This window comes from Lathamus discolor, chromosome 2, assembly GCF_037157495.1.
Source record: "Lathamus discolor isolate bLatDis1 chromosome 2, bLatDis1.hap1, whole genome shotgun sequence".
Taxonomy (NCBI): domain Eukaryota; kingdom Metazoa; phylum Chordata; class Aves; order Psittaciformes; family Psittacidae; genus Lathamus; species Lathamus discolor.
Genome location: NC_088885.1, coordinates 124,849,791 through 124,867,763, shown reverse-complemented (window position 1 = coordinate 124,867,763; position 17,973 = coordinate 124,849,791). Strand labels below are relative to the sequence as shown.

At 37.5% G+C, this 17,973-nt stretch overlaps 1 protein-coding gene across 1 annotated transcript; it reads left to right on the top strand.

The window, feature by feature from the left end:
• Nucleotides 1–22: 22 nt before the first annotated feature.
• COPS5 (COP9 signalosome subunit 5) lies at nucleotides 23–11,019 on the top strand. The gene is made up of 8 exons (XM_065668405.1): nucleotides 23–322; nucleotides 436–670; nucleotides 3,167–3,295; nucleotides 4,500–4,565; nucleotides 5,150–5,235; nucleotides 6,311–6,422; nucleotides 7,176–7,324; nucleotides 10,616–11,019. The coding sequence occupies exons 1-8, from the start codon at nucleotides 162–164 to the stop codon at nucleotides 10,698–10,700; spliced, it is 1,023 nt and encodes a 340-aa protein (XP_065524477.1). The 5' UTR covers nucleotides 23–161; the 3' UTR covers nucleotides 10,701–11,019.
• The last annotated feature ends 6,954 nt before the right edge of the window (nucleotides 11,020–17,973 follow it).

Here is a 17,973-nt window from a genome sequence, read left to right as displayed (position 1 = left end):
GACGGCTGCCGTGCGGAGCCGCTTGGGGGCGCAGCGCCGCCCGCCCCGCGCCTGCGCGGATCGTACCACTTCCCACGGAACCCTGTCGGCCTCGCTTGGTTCTGCCTGCGGCCCGGTGAGGCGGGCCAGGGCCAGGCCCGGGCCCGCAGCGGTGGGCGGCTATGGCGGCGGCGGCGGGCAGCGGCGCCTCCGGGAGCGGTATGGCGCAGAAGACGTGGGAGCTGGCTAACAACATGCAGGAGGCGCAGAGCATCGACGAGATCTACAAGTACGACCGCAAGCAGCAGCAGGAGATTCTGGCGGCCAAGCCCTGGACCAAAGAGTAAGAGGGAACGGGGCGGGCAGCGGGGCCCGGAGGGGTGGGCGGCCGGGGCCTGAGGCACGGCCGTGGCGGCGGGGCTGGCCCTGATGGCTTCCGCGGTCTCTGTCTTGCAGCCACCATTATTTCAAGTACTGCAAGATCTCGGCGCTGGCTCTCCTGAAGATGGTGATGCACGCTAGGTCGGGGGGCAACCTGGAGGTGATGGGGCTTATGCTGGGCAAGGTGGACGGGGAGACCATGATCATCATGGACAGCTTCGCCCTGCCGGTGGAGGGCACTGAGACTCGCGTCAACGCTCAGGCGGCCGCCTATGAGTACATGGCTGCCTACATCGAAAACGCGAAGCAGGTAAGAAGTGGCAGAGCGTGTTTCTCACCCTGCATGGTATAGCTGCAGATCTTGTAAGCTAATCGCGCAGAAACATGCTCTGGGGTTTGCAGGCCTCCCCCCTTTCGCAGTGATAAAAGTGACTGCCCAGTGCCCTGGTTTTTTTAACTCGAACATGACTAAGAGAACTGTGTTGGCAGCAAGCAACCACAGGGGCCTCTAAACATTTTCACATACCTATTTCTATGTCTTACAGTAGGTCATCAAGTACTAGATTCTTCTTGAATTCCTTTATACATTATTTTAGTTGCTGTGGAAGTGTTTTTGTAGCTGTAGTTGATGGCTTGTAGATGGAAAAAGGAGGATGGGTGTTTCTAGAATAACCGATACATATTTCTAAAAACACTGCAAAATTAAATATAAAATAGGTGTCAGAAATGTTTACTATTTGTGGATCAGGAATATGATACTTATTCGTAATTTCTTGCTTTTTGAAGTCTTACTTCATAGACATGCTGCTGTTTTCCATAAAAATAAACACATTTGTGAAGAAAATGCCATCTACATTACCCTGCATTCAGAAATCCATTTCATACTAAGGCTGACTGTGTAGTAAAATTCTCACACGCAGAAGGGTAATAAAAATACAAAGCTGCATTGTGGCTCATACAGAAACCAGGACGGCACATCAGATCAGCTACTGGTGCGCTTCTTCCAATACAGGGCAATCCCATGCTACAAATAAGCATTGGAATAACTCTAGCTCTCCAAGCTCAAATGTTTTGAGGCAGAGTTTACCCTCTGATTCTTCTCTAATCCTCAACTGAAATTAGAAGCCCCTTACTTACTCACTGGAAATAACAGAGCAGTATTTGGGTTATTTTGGAGAGTTGTACTTCTGTTCACAGCCTTATATGCAGTTAAGAGTTATTTAAATAGATGTGAATTGGGCTAGATCATAACATCAGAAAAGAGTAAACATAATCCAAAAGTAGGTATGTTCTGAGACTTTTAATAATTCATCCCTACTTATGAGCAAATTTAGAAATCTAGTTCCTTTTATCTGGAAAGTATTAATGACATAATAATACTGTTGTTGCAGAAAAGTAGGTAATGAAAAGATATGTGTACCTAAACATATATTCATACTACCCAGTTCTTAGGTAGAAATAATGGGTTTCAAAATGGTGAATCTATAGCATAATAGTAGTATCTTTTCATATAGTTAGTTCATCTGATGTTTGAAACAGTCTAGATTTATGTAGGAGTACAAATGGGAAATTGAACTTGTGTGCAAATACAGCAACTCAGCTTTACTGGTGTTCTGTCAGAGTCTGCATGCTGGCAGTTGCACATTTGATTTTGGCAAGTAGTTGTTCCTGGAATAACTCGTTAATATTAGATTGCAAGTTGGTATATTCCCCTGCATAAGCACTTCACAGACACCAGTGTTCTGGTTATTTGCTTCTGTGTGAGCAGGATCTGGTGCTAATATAGTCAAAATGTGTTATTTAGCTTTGAAAATTAACACGTTCTTTAGTGGTTTGTTGGTCTCTCTATATGGGAGTTATAAAGAAAACATAAATAATATTCACCAATTCAAAAATAAACTAGATGTTCCCTTCAGTAGGCAGTTTGCATGTTTTGTCTCATCTCAGCATTTTTCTGGTTTAACCTTCTTGATATATTCAATATTTGGCAAAACCAAGCAGATGATGCATACAAACGCACAGCTCAGTTAAGAACTAGCAGATGTGGTCATGCCAAAATTATTCAACTCAGTGTGAAGCAGCCCGTAAGCAAGTCTGCGAGAGTGGTACAAAATTAGGTGCAGTGGGTGTTTGTTCTGGTTTTTTGTTGTTGTGTTTTATTTGTGGTTTGGTTTTCTTCCAGTATTTGTAGAGATAGCTAGGGGTATTATTTGGAAACTCCTATTTTGCATTTTTCTGAGCCTAAAAAAATTAAAAAATTCATCTTTGGCTTTCAGAGCATGCTCTGGCAATAATTTCTGTCACCATGTTTGAAAACATGCCTCTGAAGTTACATTTTAAACCTACCACTAATCTTTCTATATGCCTCTGAGATGGGTTACTATACTAAATAACAAACGTTCACTCTGTACGGACATACCATGTATTATATGGAATTATATATGCATATGTCATAGCTACACTAAGAAATTTCTTACCCACGGAGGAGTCCCAACTTACAATCTCACCATGTGGAATTCTGTACATCAGCTGTCACTGAAGAAGGAGCTCCTAGCTCCTTGTAGCTCTTTGCTTTGTGGTAGTAGCTGTAAAAGAAAATATTAATACTTCAGACTGTAGTTTCTAGAAAACGGTTTAGCAAAATAAGACACACATTCAGTATTAGTAAGTTGAACATTGCAGGCTGCGTGTGCAATTGTTTTTCTCCTCTCGCTCTGTTGTAGTATGCTGGAAGGCCCAATAGAGGGCAGCTGATACTTTCGGAATGGAGATTAACAACAGTTTTGTTTTCCTTCACTGCTGGTAGGTTGGTCGTCTAGAAAATGCAATTGGTTGGTATCACAGTCACCCTGGCTATGGCTGCTGGCTATCTGGGATCGACGTCAGCACCCAAATGCTAAATCAGCAATTTCAAGAACCCTTTGTAGCAGTGGTTGTAAGTACTGTCTGATAGCTGATAAAACTGCGTATCAAATTATGTTGAGGGGATAATAATTTTTAGCTTTCAGTCTGCTAACATTCCAGTAGAATGCATTTTGCATGATGGAAGTGTTGGATCCAGATTTTAAATTGGTATTGCTACTTTTGCTTTGCTGGCCACAAGCTGGTCAAACCAGTAGTGTTGCTTACCAAGGCCATTTTCACTGCATTATTTCAAGTATGGTAGCTCTGTACAAATCCATGCATTACTCTCAATTTCAGGTTTTTACCAATTTTTACTTGGTACTTAAGAAAATCAATATATTGAGCAATCAATATTCAATCTCCTGCTATATAACAAAAATAATTTCTTTTGTTCTCTTCATTGCTTCTTCTGTCAAAGTAGAGCAACTAAATAACTAGATGTTACTTTGCATCTAAAATGCCTTTTAAATTAAATCAACGGCATAGTGCAAGGTAGAAGAAACTATGAAAACTATTTAAGAAAAAAATAATCTGAAGAAACTCTTTGAACCATCCAGGGTCTTCCAGGCTTCAGATCACATCTGAAATCAAAACTAAACCTTATTTTAGATAGCACTTGTATTTCCTACTGGAGGAAATGAGGGGAAAAAAGACTGGAATTAGAAAGGACTATAACGCTGATGGAAGTATTACATTAGAAAAGTATAAATTACCCTTAAGAAGTATTTCCACCATGTGAATTCTCCTACGTAATTTCACAATTTCAGAGCACTTTCCTTGGGACTGCTTGTTTCTTTCTTCTTTTTTTTTCTTTTTTAATTGTTGGTTTGGGGATTTTTAGTTATTTTAAAAATTAAACAGGGTATTAGTAAGGAGATTCTTTCATTAGTTTCCTGTATTTTCCACCAAAATGCAGCAGATCACGATATGCTTTTTCTTACTTCTAAGGGTTATAAGATTAAAATGCAGACTTCTGTTATGGCTTGTTGATTTTAATGTATTTTGGAAACAGGGAAAATAAGTTTGAAAAAATGGTCCATATAAGGCTATTGATATTCCTGTCTTTGCAGAGTCGAATCTCATACCAGTAGCTGCTGACTGAAAAAGTACTGTTTCTGACAAAATGAATACAATTTGCACCAACTACACTTCTGAAATACAATTATTGTAGAGTTCATGTATGCCTGTAATAATTTATAAAATGAGTATAACAAACATTACCTTTATTTCTACAGATTGATCCAACAAGAACAATATCTGCAGGAAAAGTAAATCTTGGAGCATTTAGGACATATCCTAAGGTAAATAGTGAAAATTAATTTCTGCGTGATCGCTAAACAGTAATAGATTGGTTCTAAAGATTACTGCAGTTTGATCATCTGACAGTTTGATCTGCTGTGCTGTACTGTATGTCATTATTCATTCTAAAAGGAAGATATGCTGATACACCGGTTATTGCATATTTTTGGATATTGATTAGATTTACAAAGGTTGACTTCTAGTTTGTATGTCATAGATTTGTGGCAGTGTCAAATAGACTGTCTAGATACTGGAGCTGCCCTAAAATTACATAGCTCCATATGGTAATTTTTACTGGTTATAGTTGTAGGTAGCATTCATCAAAGTACATTTATGTTAATTCTTCTCTGTCATTTTTTAGACCTAAAACTAAACAATAATGGCACGTTTAATATGTGGTATTGTGCTTTTCATTTTGGAAAAGGAAGGTTTGAAACTATCTACTTAACTCTTTCAAATAAATATTGTGACTTTCCACAAAATAATATACAAAACCCCAACAACGTGGAAAGGTTAAGCTAAAAACTAGAAAATCACAGAAATATTGGAGATACTGTGTAATCTTTGCCCTTTGTTGCATTTTTAGGGCTATAAACCTCCAGATGAAGGTCCCTCTGAATACCAGACTATTCCACTTAATAAAATAGAAGACTTTGGTGTGCACTGTAAACAGTAAGTAACAAAAAAACTCCTCCCTGTACCACAAGTTTTCAGTCTTTGTGTTTAGGTTAGTGATTCAGTATTGAAAACTACATTTCTTGGGAGTGTTTCAAACAGTGAAGTTTTTTGTTGCTTTAGCACTGTTGGCTTTGTGGAAAAGTGTTATTGTCATTTATCAGGAGATACTTTATGGGAGAACTGTTACAAAGATGGACCTGGTTAAAAGCTTTAGCAGTTGATTCTTGAGCACCTTTGTGTTGTGTTTTCTTACAGCAGAGAGGAAAGGCTCAGATGTACATGCTTCCCTAGTAGCAGGGCTAGGGAAACTGTGATGTCTGCTCTTCTGAGTAGTGGCAAGTGCTATGTATCTCTCTGTTCTGCATCACTGGGCATGTTAAAATTGCTTCTATCTTTGGAAGGATTGGAAAGTGCGCATCCTGGAGGGATAACATCAACAACAGGAAGAATTAATACTTTTTCTCTCCTGCTAGTTTACATGAATTGAAAGATAGTTTAGTTTTAACCATTCATTCTTTAACTGTTCTATCCCCAGCCATGTGTTCCTCACTTCATACTTATTTTGTGAGGTATTACTTGTTTGGCAAGGCATTTGTTTTGCTGGGTCAGTCACCTGACCTGATCCAGCTTGGAGCACCAGTTCTTGCTGGTTAAGCTACAGTGGGGTGGAAAGTAAAGGCAGATGTTGGAGACACAGTGTTTGCAAAGAACAGCTAAGGAAAGATGGAACCACTTCTTTCAGTGGTTTCAGGCCTGGCTTGAGTTCTGCCTTCAGATGCTGACAAGCACTGTAGCTTAACATCTGTGTGCAGAGAACTTTAGGATCAAATTGACACCAGGGTCCTGTGTCTTGTAGGCTGCTGCACAGTGTTTTCACATTTTTGGTGCATGGATATTTAGTTTAGAGTTAGAATTGTAGCTGGGATAACTTTTTTTATTGTTCAGTACTTTGAATTTTGTAATGTATTTGCCATTGATAAGGATTTTTTTGAGATGCATGTACTTTAGTTGTCACAGCTAAACAAGACATACTTAGATGAAAGCTGACTTTGCATGTTTGTCTTTAAAGGTATTACGCTTTAGAAGTTTCATACTTTAAATCATCTTTGGATCGTAAATTGCTTGAGCTTTTGTGGAACAAGTACTGGGTGAATACTCTCAGTTCTTCTAGTTTGCTTACTGTAAGTACCATGGTATGTTATCATGTGTATGTGTTAATTCCTTAGTGCTGAAAGACAGACCCTCTACCGTAAAATGGTAAATGGGACACTGACAGATTTAGATTCTACATTAAGAATCTGTTTGTCAGATTAAACAAGAAAGGAGGATTTTCCTAATCATAAATACTGAAACATTGCTTATATCTGCTCTTCGAAAGTAGAAGGTGGGAATAAAGTTTAATTTTATTGAGTTCTTGATACACTTAGATTTTGTCTTAAACACTTTAAACTTGCGTCTTTTTACAGCACTGTAATAAATGGTATGCTTTAAAATAATGGTATTGAATAAGTAAACACTTTTTAAAAAAAATAAAAAACAGCAGCAAAAACTGTGGAACTGCTCACATGAGGTTTCAACAGAAATACTGCAGGTAGACCTTCAACGTAAGAGCTCAGCATCAACACCTTCCTTCTGCAAATGCCAGTTTTGTACCTTTTCTCTTGGTCCAAATCAACTGAATTTTACTTTTTCATAACTTAGGGCATGGGTTCAAAGTAGTAAAGAGTGCCCGTTTCAGGCTTTAGGTGTTGAGCATTTGTCAGATGCTCTGCTTCTGTTCTGTTAACCATCATTCATGTGCCAGTCATGTTCTGTATCACTTCAGTTGCAGATGCAGGTTAAAATATGCAGTACTACAGGCTTAAAGACTCTTTTCAGATTCAGTGAGTTTATACCTTAGGATTCAATATGTTTATTGCCTTCTTTCTCCTAAGAATGCTGACTACACCACTGGCCAAGTCTTTGATTTGTCTGAAAAATTAGAGCAGTCAGAAGCTCAGCTTGGAAGGGGTAGTTTTATGCTGGGTTTGGAGACTCACGATAAGAAATCAGAAGACAAACTTGCAAAAGCAACAAGAGACAGGTAAGATAACATATATTTGTGTTCTTCCCTGTAAAAAGTGTTATTTTGTTTCAGCTTTTAATCATGCCTTAAATTGTAACCTACCAAGAATATAGGTGAGAATGGTCATATTATAGATAAGGACGAGACTCCGAATGTTAGTTTAAGAAAATCTTGCCTTTATTAAGTGTGCATTGGCTTTTAAATCTTTGCTTCTGGGATAAAATTCAACTCTAGTTTCAAGTTTATTAAAGAAAAAAATCCCTGTTAAATTCCATCATTTATGACAAGCCAAAAAGATTTATTCTGTCCAGTGCAAAATGGTAACATTGCTAAAAAATAGCATGTTTTATATGGTTAATTAGGTTTAAGCTCTCAGTAAATAACATTATTATATAGAACATGATTGTAAGAACTAGTACTAACAGTCCAGTAAGTTCACTCACTTAAAAATTAAGAACTCCCCTTTTTTCATATTTCTTAATACATCATTTTTCCACAAATAAGGTTTTATGTGATTTTGTGTCTTGTTTCTAAGAAGTACATTACAGACATTCTAGCCTTCACATTTACCTCCCCTGCCTGATACAAATACTTGCTGTTATCAATTAATTAACTGGGTGTACAGCATTATTTCAAAGAAGGTGCAGTGTTTCCCTTCAGTGTTCCCTATGTGTTTGTTGGTAATCAGCTCTTTTCTTTTTTGAGTTTTGAAGGACAATGTTGCATGTCACAGAAGTAACGTGTTACTTCTCGCTGACACATCTTTCTCACAATAGTCTTAAGAATACATATTGCTTAGACTATCTGCATAACATTACAGTCACCATTTTTCCAAGTAAAACCTTTAATAAAGGGTAATGGTGTCCAGCAAGTTATACAGTGTCTTGGGCTGTTCAAGAACGTTGTATTTGGCAAATTTCAGACTTTGAAAACCAAGAAGTACTGTGCTGTACACACTGGTACAATCTCAGGCACATCTGTGGAGAAGTCAGAACTCACCTACATGCATCTTAGGAGTGTTCTGAGTGAGATACAGTTCCATTTAGTAAGGAACAATTCTGTAGAATCCCCTGGAATGGACTGAAAAAAAAGTAATAAATTCTGGGATGTTATGCTTTTTTTCAGTTTTGGAGGCTTTCTAGCCCTCTTCCTCCTCATTTAATCCTGATACATAGAAAACACACCAAAAAAAAAGGCTTTTTGTGAAGAGTGGTTTACAAATAAATAATTTTATTTACATCTTGCTCAGTATGACTCAGGTGAACACAGGCTTTGCCTTTATAAAGACAGGAGTTACGGAAGGTTAACAGACATGTTAGCATTTTATTTTCTAACAAACATTATTAAGTTGGAGGGAGGTTGACTTTAAGAAGTTAATACCCATTTAGGCTATTTCAGTTGCAATAGAGTTAAGGCTATTGCTGACTCACAATAGCCATGTTAGGTGGTACTTCCCAGTTGCTGTAGTGAAACAGTTACAGTAGCAATGTTTTAAAGACGTGAGAAGGATGGAGCAGCTGACAGGTTTGCTTAGATTTTGATCCCTGTTTGGTGTCCCATAATACTGACCATATTTTATTTTCACATTACTCATATATGCTTACAGTTGCTCAAAGAGATAACTCCTCTGATCATCAAACTGTATTATTTCTTGCAGCATTTCTAGAAATTCTTCTGGTTTATTTAGTCATCATCAGTAGTTAGTTTATAAATTGTAAGACTGGAAGGGCTTAATGTTGTCATCAGTTCTGCTTTCCTGTGTAAGAGTCTACTGTAGTTCCCAGAATGGATTGTAACACTGTCACTGATGCATGTTTATCATCAGTAATCTTTCCTAAGAAAAATTACAGTGCTACCTAAATTATTTTCGAAAAATAAGGTTGGAAAGTCAGCTAAAGGATTATTGGGTGTCGTGGTTTAAACCGATCCACACAGGTCGTCCACTCACCCCCCCGCCCCCGCCCCTCCCCACTCCCGGAGGGATGGGGAGGAGAATCAGGAGAATGTAACACCCACGGGTTGAGATAAGAACAGCCCAGTAACTAAGGTATAACACAAACCACTACTGCTACCACCAATGATAATATTGATAAGAGAAAATAACAAGAGAATACGATACCACCACCGAACGAGTTCGACCCCCCCCAAAGAGAGAGTGTGCCCTTCTGGGTAACTCCCAGTTACCTCCCTGGGCATGACGTGCTGTGGTATGGAATACCTCTTTGGCTAGTTTGGGTCAGGTGTCCTGTCTCTGCTTCCTCCCGGCCTCCCTCGTCCCCAGCAGAGCATGAGACTCACAAAGTCCTTGGCCAGAATAAACGCTACTTAACAACAATTAAAAACAATCGGTGTTATCAGCTCTCTGCCCAGGCTGGAAGTCAAAACACAGAGCTTGCACCAGTTACTAAGAAGGAGCAAAACGGCTCCTGGTAAACCCAGGACATTGGGTGTACTTGTTTTCGAAAAAACGGTGTCAGACATTAGCATAAAGGTACTTACACTTGGCTGTATGGTGTCTTCTGTTACAGTACATACACATCTCTTAAGAGTTGTTTTCTAAGAGTACGTATGTTTTAGCCAAACTGAGCTCCAAGCTGACTGCCTTTGCTGGGATTCCTTTATCTGTCTAGTAGTAATTTGTTCCTGTTCTCCATGACTTCAAGGCTGAGTCATCTTCTGCATTTGTATATTGGTTTTGAGACATTTTCATTTGTTTGTTTAATATATCCCCCAAAGTCAGACACCCTGGATGAAACTCGGATCGGTAGGAATCCTCTCAGCTGTTTGGGGGTTTTGCACATTTCATATTTTGACTAATAACTGATTAGCTGTATGAACTGTTCTTGTAATGTTCTCTGTAAAATTTCTCAGAGGAGCTGTGGTTACTATGCACTTCTGGCCTGAGCTTTACAAGGGAGATAAGGTAGAGAGAACAGTGTGAGAGCCTTTGGGTATTGATAACAGCTGGCAGCTCCATTCCATTCCCAAGGATGGTTTTCCATTTTATTTTATTTTTTGGTTCAGATGACCACAGAGCTCACTTGCTCTCATTAATGTAAGATGTCCTAAACTGCCAAAGAAGTTTTCTGGAATCATTTTTTGTGTGCATAGTGCTCGTCAGTTTGCTTTTCAAGTAACAAACAGCTATTGGCAACAATGGCTAAATAACTGTGTGTGACTTTTCCTTTCTGGACAGTTGTTAAGATTCATGGGGTTATGGGCACCCTGAACTTCCAAAACAGCTGAATATCTTCAATTAACATGACAGTTCAGAGTTTGGCCAATGTTGAATTTATGCTTGTTTTTCAGCTGCAAGACCACCATAGAAGCTATACATGGATTGATGTCTCAGGTTATTAAGGATAAACTTTTTAATCAAATTAATATAGCTTGAAGTGCATCACCAACTGATATGCATCTGCAGAGCAGAGAAAGTCATGGTTTCTTTTGCTTGGACTTGCTCAATTTGGGAAATAAAGCTGGAGTGGAAAATTATCCATTTAATTTGTAGTACCTTTAATATTTCCCACCTGTCTGACCACTTTTAAAGAACAGAATGTTCTGAAATGTAGCGCAACTTGTTGGTCTCTTTATGATAAAACACAACCAGTTTAGAGAATTGTTTCAAAATGAAAATAAATGTGACTTACTGTTTTTTCCTGTCAGGTATTTATCTCTATTATCTACCTGCAATAAAACAATTTTGAAAATGAGTGGTTTGAGGCTTGTATTTTTTGGCAAACATTCATCTCCTCTTACTCTTTTTCTTACTGTTCCATAGAAAAGTTCTGTCTGCTCCTTTAGATCAGATGGGTAACCTATGCAGTGTAAGAAATTTGTTTCTCAGATTCTCATTTTTGTATTTAAGAATTTAATTCCCATTTGCTTATGTTTTAACAAGTTATTAAATCTAATAGATCCTTTAGATCTAATAGTTCTACTGGTCCAGTCAGAAATGCATTCTTCTCACCGTGAGGAAGCATTCATGTATTTTGCTTCACACTTCTGATGGAGAGGGACTTTTTACAAGGGCATGTAGTGACAGGACAAGGGGGAATGGCTTTAAACTGAGAGAGGGGAGATTCAGATTAGATATTACAAAAAAAGTCTTCACTGTGAGGGTGCTGAGGGACTGGTACAAGCTGCCCAGAGAAGTTGTGACTGCCCCATCCATGGCAGTGTTCAAGGCTAGGCTGGATGGGGCTTTCAGCAACCTGGTCTAGTGGAAGGTGTCCCTCCCTGTGGCAGGGGGTTGGAACTAGGTGATTTTTAAGGTCCCTTGCAACCCAAACCAGTCTGTGGTTTTATGATACTGTGTATTTCTAAGTAGTCAGGTAGCGACCAGTTCTGCAGTGAAACTGATAATACAGTTATATGCATTATTTTTCTCCTGCTCACCTCCTATTGCTTGTCATGGTCACTTGTTGCGTGCAAAGGAAAAAAATGAAAAATTATCTCTGAAATACACATTAGGGTAACGTAGGGCCACAAATACTAAAAAGCATTAATCATAATTGCTGGCTTACAACATGGTGCTGCTGCAGGGCTGATGTAAGTTTGTTTTGGATGGTTCCATACTGCATTTCAATAATTCAAGATGATTGGGTTTCTTTTAAGTTTTTTGTCCTTAATCCCAAGTTTCCTGGGGTTTTTAGAATGTTTACTTTTGGGATAATTTATGCTTTATACAATATATTATTAAGCTTTATACCTTAACTGATACTACTTTTCAACCTTAACTCCGCCTTGATGTGGGTTTTGTTTTTGTTTTGGTCTGGAAATTTTTATAGCTATTACACATTTGGGGCTTTTTCATTATTCATATTGAAAGCTAATATGCAAGTTTTATACAGTGGAAAATTATCATTCATCAGGGAAATGCAAAAACCCTGAAGCAGAAATTCATCAAGAGTTTTAAAGCAGCAGCATCCAGTAGTATAGAAAAAACATATTTAATCAGAGCTAGTAAAATTGAGATAATTATCTGATGTGCAGTCTGATAGAACAATTTTATGCTTCTTCCAGCATGGCAGAGGTGGGGATGCAGAAGAAAGCTGTGGGATTTTAATATTCAAAGCTATTGATTTTCTTGGAAATGGCAGCAACAGACTTCCATACAAGCAAGCACAGTATGTAGGCCCACAGAAATATCTTTAAGTTCAACATATCAAGTTTCCCTGGCCAGTAACTTTTCCTACTTACTTTCTTCCACAAGTGTTTGTGAGACTTTCAGCACACAGCCACTATGTGTTCACATAAAGTAGCACACTGCTTTTGTGAGATAGGTTATATTTCCTAATAGGTGTTTACATTGCCACTTTATAGAATTCTCTTTGCATAGCATGATCCAAAGGTTTTTTGACATCTTCTGTCTACCTGCAATACAAAATAATAGTTTAATCTCCCATTAGTTAGTCAGAGTTGCCTATTATAAACAATAGCAGTATAAATGCCAGTGCTTGAATGCTGATATAAATGGTTGTCCATTGTGTTTGTGCCAAACAAGTAACAACACATACTAGTGTTATAACTCACTTTAAAATCATACGTGCACTGTGGCTGTACCTGTGCCCTGTGATGCCCTTCTCTTTGATCAACCATTTCTAATGCTAGTGTTATTGCAAATTCTGCCTTAACTGAGATCAGAATTCATGCACTGAAGATGATTACCACAAAGGAGTCATTCAGTACATGCACACACATGTATCCTAAATGATGGAGAATCATTAAGGGATAGAAGGTGCACCTTTGTTCTACCAAGTAGTTTTGAGACTTTAAAATATACTGGGAATAAAGGTATTCTTAAGAACAATCCATGATGTATAGCAACAAATGTGAGTTCGTTCTTCCACATTTGCACCCACTTTTTATTTAGAAATCAGTTCATATAAATGAGTGCCACATACCAGGTAATTACTGTGATGGCTAAAGTAATTCAGTACAGAGTAAAGCACATGCAAATAGATTATTTATATTTTTAGGACGAACGTGCTTACAAAAATTCAGAGTGCCTTTGACATTTTAATAAAATAATTCAATGACCACAATTAATTTCATCTAACACTGTATGCCAGCAGCTACTAAAATTATGGAATGCTGAAAATGCTGAATCGTGTTTGAACTTATCTCCTGTTCTGGTTTTCTTTTTCAAGTTGTCCTCAGCTTGCTCATTTATGCAAATTGCATTTTTAAACAATTTATACATTCTAATCTCAAAATCCTCAGTCAATCCTCTAATCTCAACAAAATCAACAGTCAGATCCTAAGGACTAAGGTGTCTTTCCTGATAAGGAACTAGTTTGCCTTTATCATGCACAGGCTTTAATAAGAGCCTTGCAGATTTATTCCCTGATTACTGGAACAGTCAAAGGTGCTTCACTGTTCTGCCAGACCTTTTTCTCCTTTGAACGAAGACAAGCAGTATTTGTATGAACAACCTCACTGACTTGAAATGTTTTTGCTGTAGAGAAAGCTAATAAAAAGGCTAACCTTAATCTTTTACTTTGAGCAGCCTCACAACTTTTTCAGTCATCCCTTGTCTCACATTCACGCCAGGCCAGAAGAAATATTCCTTGAGCTTTTCATAAATTATCTTTGATTCTAGTGCTGGAATAACAGGCAGCTATGAGCTGGCTACAACAGATCTGTTCACCATCTAGCTGATACTCCCTGGAAAACTCTCCTTACCCCACAATGTGTCTGTTCAGACCCTGTTATACAAGGGACTCTCTTGTTTTCCTTGCCTTTGGTGACAGTTTGTGCACATGATCTCAGATTAAATAGAAAGCTCTTAAACTTGCTATTTAGTAAATCAAGTGTCATTTTCTTGCATTTCTATCACTTGTGCCTTTATAAAGCTTCAACTGCATCTGGTTCTGGATATTTTTTACCTTAACCTGTCTAGTGTTTCATGAAACTTCACAGTAGCTTTAGACGCAATAGCTCTAGAAGGTGTAAGATTGCCATGAACTTGCGTACTGGATCACTCCTGTATAGTGTAGCATGTAGCCCCAAGGCATACAGTGCTTCTATAGTATTTCTGTTTATTATGAAGGTTAATGCCAGTTGATTACTTGCTGTTGATTATTAAACCCAAAGGAATCCAAAATGAAAAGCTAATAGTTAACATGATACAATTCTGTTTATAAGGTTAAAAATATACTAAACATAATTAAACAATTACTTGTTTCGGAGAGCTTTTAAATTTTAGGTCAGTGCTTTAAAATAAGCTTGGTATGTTACTTTCTTTTGATGAACACACTATTTAATCTGTTTTTATTGCTGTGCCCCAGGAAGTCCAAATCAGAATTGGATTTTATGCTACTAGCATATAATTAACATGTTTATCTACAGTATTTAAAGTATTTATTGAAATCCCAATATAAAAGATTTTGTATAAACTGGATTAAGGTAAAATGACAAAAACAAATACTTTCAGAAGTACAAAACCAGACAAAATTTAAATGTGACTGAGTTCAGCTAGCACCATTTTAAGGGTGCAAGTCCCTAAGAGGTGAAAATGATTAAAATATGACGTGGTAATGCATAAGATTAATTGCATGCACATAGAATTTTTTTCTTGTCTTGAAGAGCTGACATCAGAGAGTCTCCATTTAGTTGAAGGATTTTTCTGGAGTTCAAAACAATTACACTAAACTCTTAAGAAATTAATGAAGTATCTTGTTCCTCAGGGTGTATTTTTTATGCTGTAGTTTTACTTTTCAGAGCCTAGGAATAATATCCATGAGGAAATATGTAATTTGGGAAAGCTAATTTTGACCCTCAGATGAAACTTCTAACATATGAAAGATTTGCTGTGACATTTGGTTTGTTTTTAATTACGAAAAACTGCTTCATACAGGGCTTTCTGAAAACTACAGTATTCTGGGAAGTAGCATGGTCCAGTGGAGAGGTCATAGGACTGCATCTCAGGAGAACTGGTTTTTCTTCCTGACTTTTCACAAACTAGGAGTGCGTAAGCTTTAGCAAGGCATTTTTGCCAGAGCTAGTGTCCGTTTTCCCTTATAAAATAATAAAACTGATCATTAGCCTTTTTAAAATACGGATGAAAAAGGATATATAAGTACTACCATTTTCACTACATTTCCACTTTTTCAGACATTACTGTAAATATAAACAATTCTTGCTGTTAGCAAGGAACGGTTACCATGTTTTGCATAGTTTGTCTGTTTAGATCGTCACAGATAGGAAATGCCTAATCCCTTTGAGGGGATTGTAAATATATTGTATCAGCAACTCTTCATTTTCAACTGAAACATGTCTTCGACTCCTGTGTAATTTGTCCATCATTTCCTGTGTGAATTTCTGTTTGGTTTAGACCCAATTACCTTAGGGCTTGTGTGTAACTGCAGTGGCATTACTTTATTATAAAAGGAAATTAATTTATGTGCCTGCATCTAATGGCACGCAGTCTTTAGTAATTACAACCATCTGAACTTTCTTCTCCATCTGAAAACAAGTTGCATTCACTTACTATAACATTTTAGTTAGATTTAGGCTTTTATTTTCAATCTAATGGAGGCATTTTTAGTCTCCACAAAGCTGGAGATATAGCTGGAGTAATTCAGAGGCACTAGAACAGCAGATATTCTTCCAGCTTAAATGAGATGTATGTATTCTATGTGGTAATACAAACCCCAAACTAGCTTCTCATTATACCATGTTTTTGTGGAAAATCTTCCTTTTTCACTTCAAAAATTCTAATGACAACTAGGTAAAATTCTGAAAGTGGCAAAAATAGTTTAACACAACATTTACGTAAAATACCAGCCAGGAACAAATAACATGTAAATAGCTTCTTGCATCTATTTAAGAACAAAGAAGGACTGTGTGAATACTCAGATTTGCTGTCTATACAGAGTTGCACAAAATAATGCTGAGATACCATTACCTCTTCTGTCTGTTTCTGAGTAATAGCAGCATATAATTTTTATTGTCTCTTCTTGGTTCATCTGTCAAACCTCGTTAATATATTTGGAATGCTGTTATTTTCTCTACAGTGAAATTTTTTAAAGTATGTTTTGAATTATTTCTCATCACTTATCTTTAGAAACAAAGTATTGCATTTCCCAAATCAACCCTAGTAGTCTCTGCTGGAGGTAAGATACAATGTTCATTAAAAAAAAAAAAAAAACCACCATCATAAGCATTATGAAGATTAAAAGTTTGTCCTAACAAGCAGTTTTTTAATAACTTCACTTTTACATCCAGGCTTTAACAGATTTTAATGCTGGGAAATGCAGAAAGGCTATTTCACTTTTTGGCACCTGCCAATAATATTAACAATGATAACAGTTTTGTACTAATAACAGACCTGAAAGTTTTATGATAATAATTAAACCATATTGGGGTTTAGGCCTTGTCTGGTAGTGGACCCGTTTTAGCTTGATTTTAGTTGTATTTGCAGACATAATGTGAGGAACTTTTGTAGTTTCCTGCTCAAATAAAATCAAAAGGTATTGTCAAGTAGTTGTCATGCAACAGAACATGCCTGAGAACTTAAAGCACTGCCTGCAAGGCTAGAGCTTTACATAAGTAATTATCCATGTACCTGTCTCACCTAAACCACTTCAAAGATAAAAATACATACATGCAGAGTTATGGCTCCATGCACCTACTTCAGAAAAAGTCTGACGTGGACAAAACTGAAGAAACTACATATTTACTAGAATTATTATTCATGATCAGCAAAAATAACTATGCCTCTCTCCTGCAGCATTTTACTTGCTGTTGACTGTAACTAGAAGGTTAATGGGTCATAGCTGGAGTTCCCACCCCCAGGTCTGTATCAGGCTTTCCACACTGCTCCAGCTCTCCCTTACATCTGCTGGGCTGTGGCTGAATGAAGAACAGATAAGCACCATGTCCTGAAGAAACCAGGCCAACAACATCAGACTTAATGGATCATAGCTTTATTTTTCAGCCAAAGATATTTCAGTACAGCTCTCTGCAAGTTTATGGAAATTAAGCACTATTTGCTCTGCCCTGTTTTTGAGAACCTTGTATTTGCTACCTTTAAATACATAAAAAAAAACAAGACAAATTTCAATTCAGTAGAAAAAGTTGTTTCAGACATTTTACATTCTAAAACAACTATGCTGAAGAAACTGTGTTGATTCCTTTTCATATAGTTGTCTAGCCACAAAAGATAAAGACGAGATACTCAGGAAAAAGGTTGAATAAAAAGACTGAAATCTGACCCTGAAAAAGACTGTCAGAAATTGTTAGGCTTGAATTTAATGTTTTACAATTAAGTGTAAGTATCTTCTAAGGATATTTGTCTTACTTGTTATATGACACATCCCACGTATAGAATCCACATACACAGAAATAGCTTTATGCAAAATGTGTGGCAGTGCTTATGCAAGGGAGGCTCTCTAAAGGTGTTTTATGTCCTTAAAAGTAAAACTCAGTCCCATGTTCCAGTCTGGAACCGTAAGAAATATAGCCATCAATTATTTTACCCAGGTATTTCCAAAACTTTCTTGAAGACAAGGACTTCTTGTACTGAGCCAAATTACTGCCATCCTGGAAAGTACAGAGATGATTGTTTAATATTCTGTGCCACCAGATGAGAATCCTATTTCAAATCTTAATGAATAAATACTGTCTCTGAAACTTCTCATAGCTTTTTCTGCCTTTAAATC

Excerpts from the sequence above, each read along its gene's own strand:
- COPS5 (XM_065668405.1), top strand. The coding sequence starts at position 162 with ATGGCGGCGGCGGCGGGCAGCGGCGCCTCCGGGAGCGGTATGGCGCAG. Across the intron at positions 323-435 it reads GCCAAGCCCTGGACCAAAGA|CCACCATTATTTCAAGTACT; the intron begins GTAAGAGGGAAC and ends TCTGTCTTGCAG. Across the intron at positions 5,236-6,310 it reads TTTGGTGTGCACTGTAAACA|GTATTACGCTTTAGAAGTTT; the intron begins GTAAGTAACAAA and ends TTGTCTTTAAAG.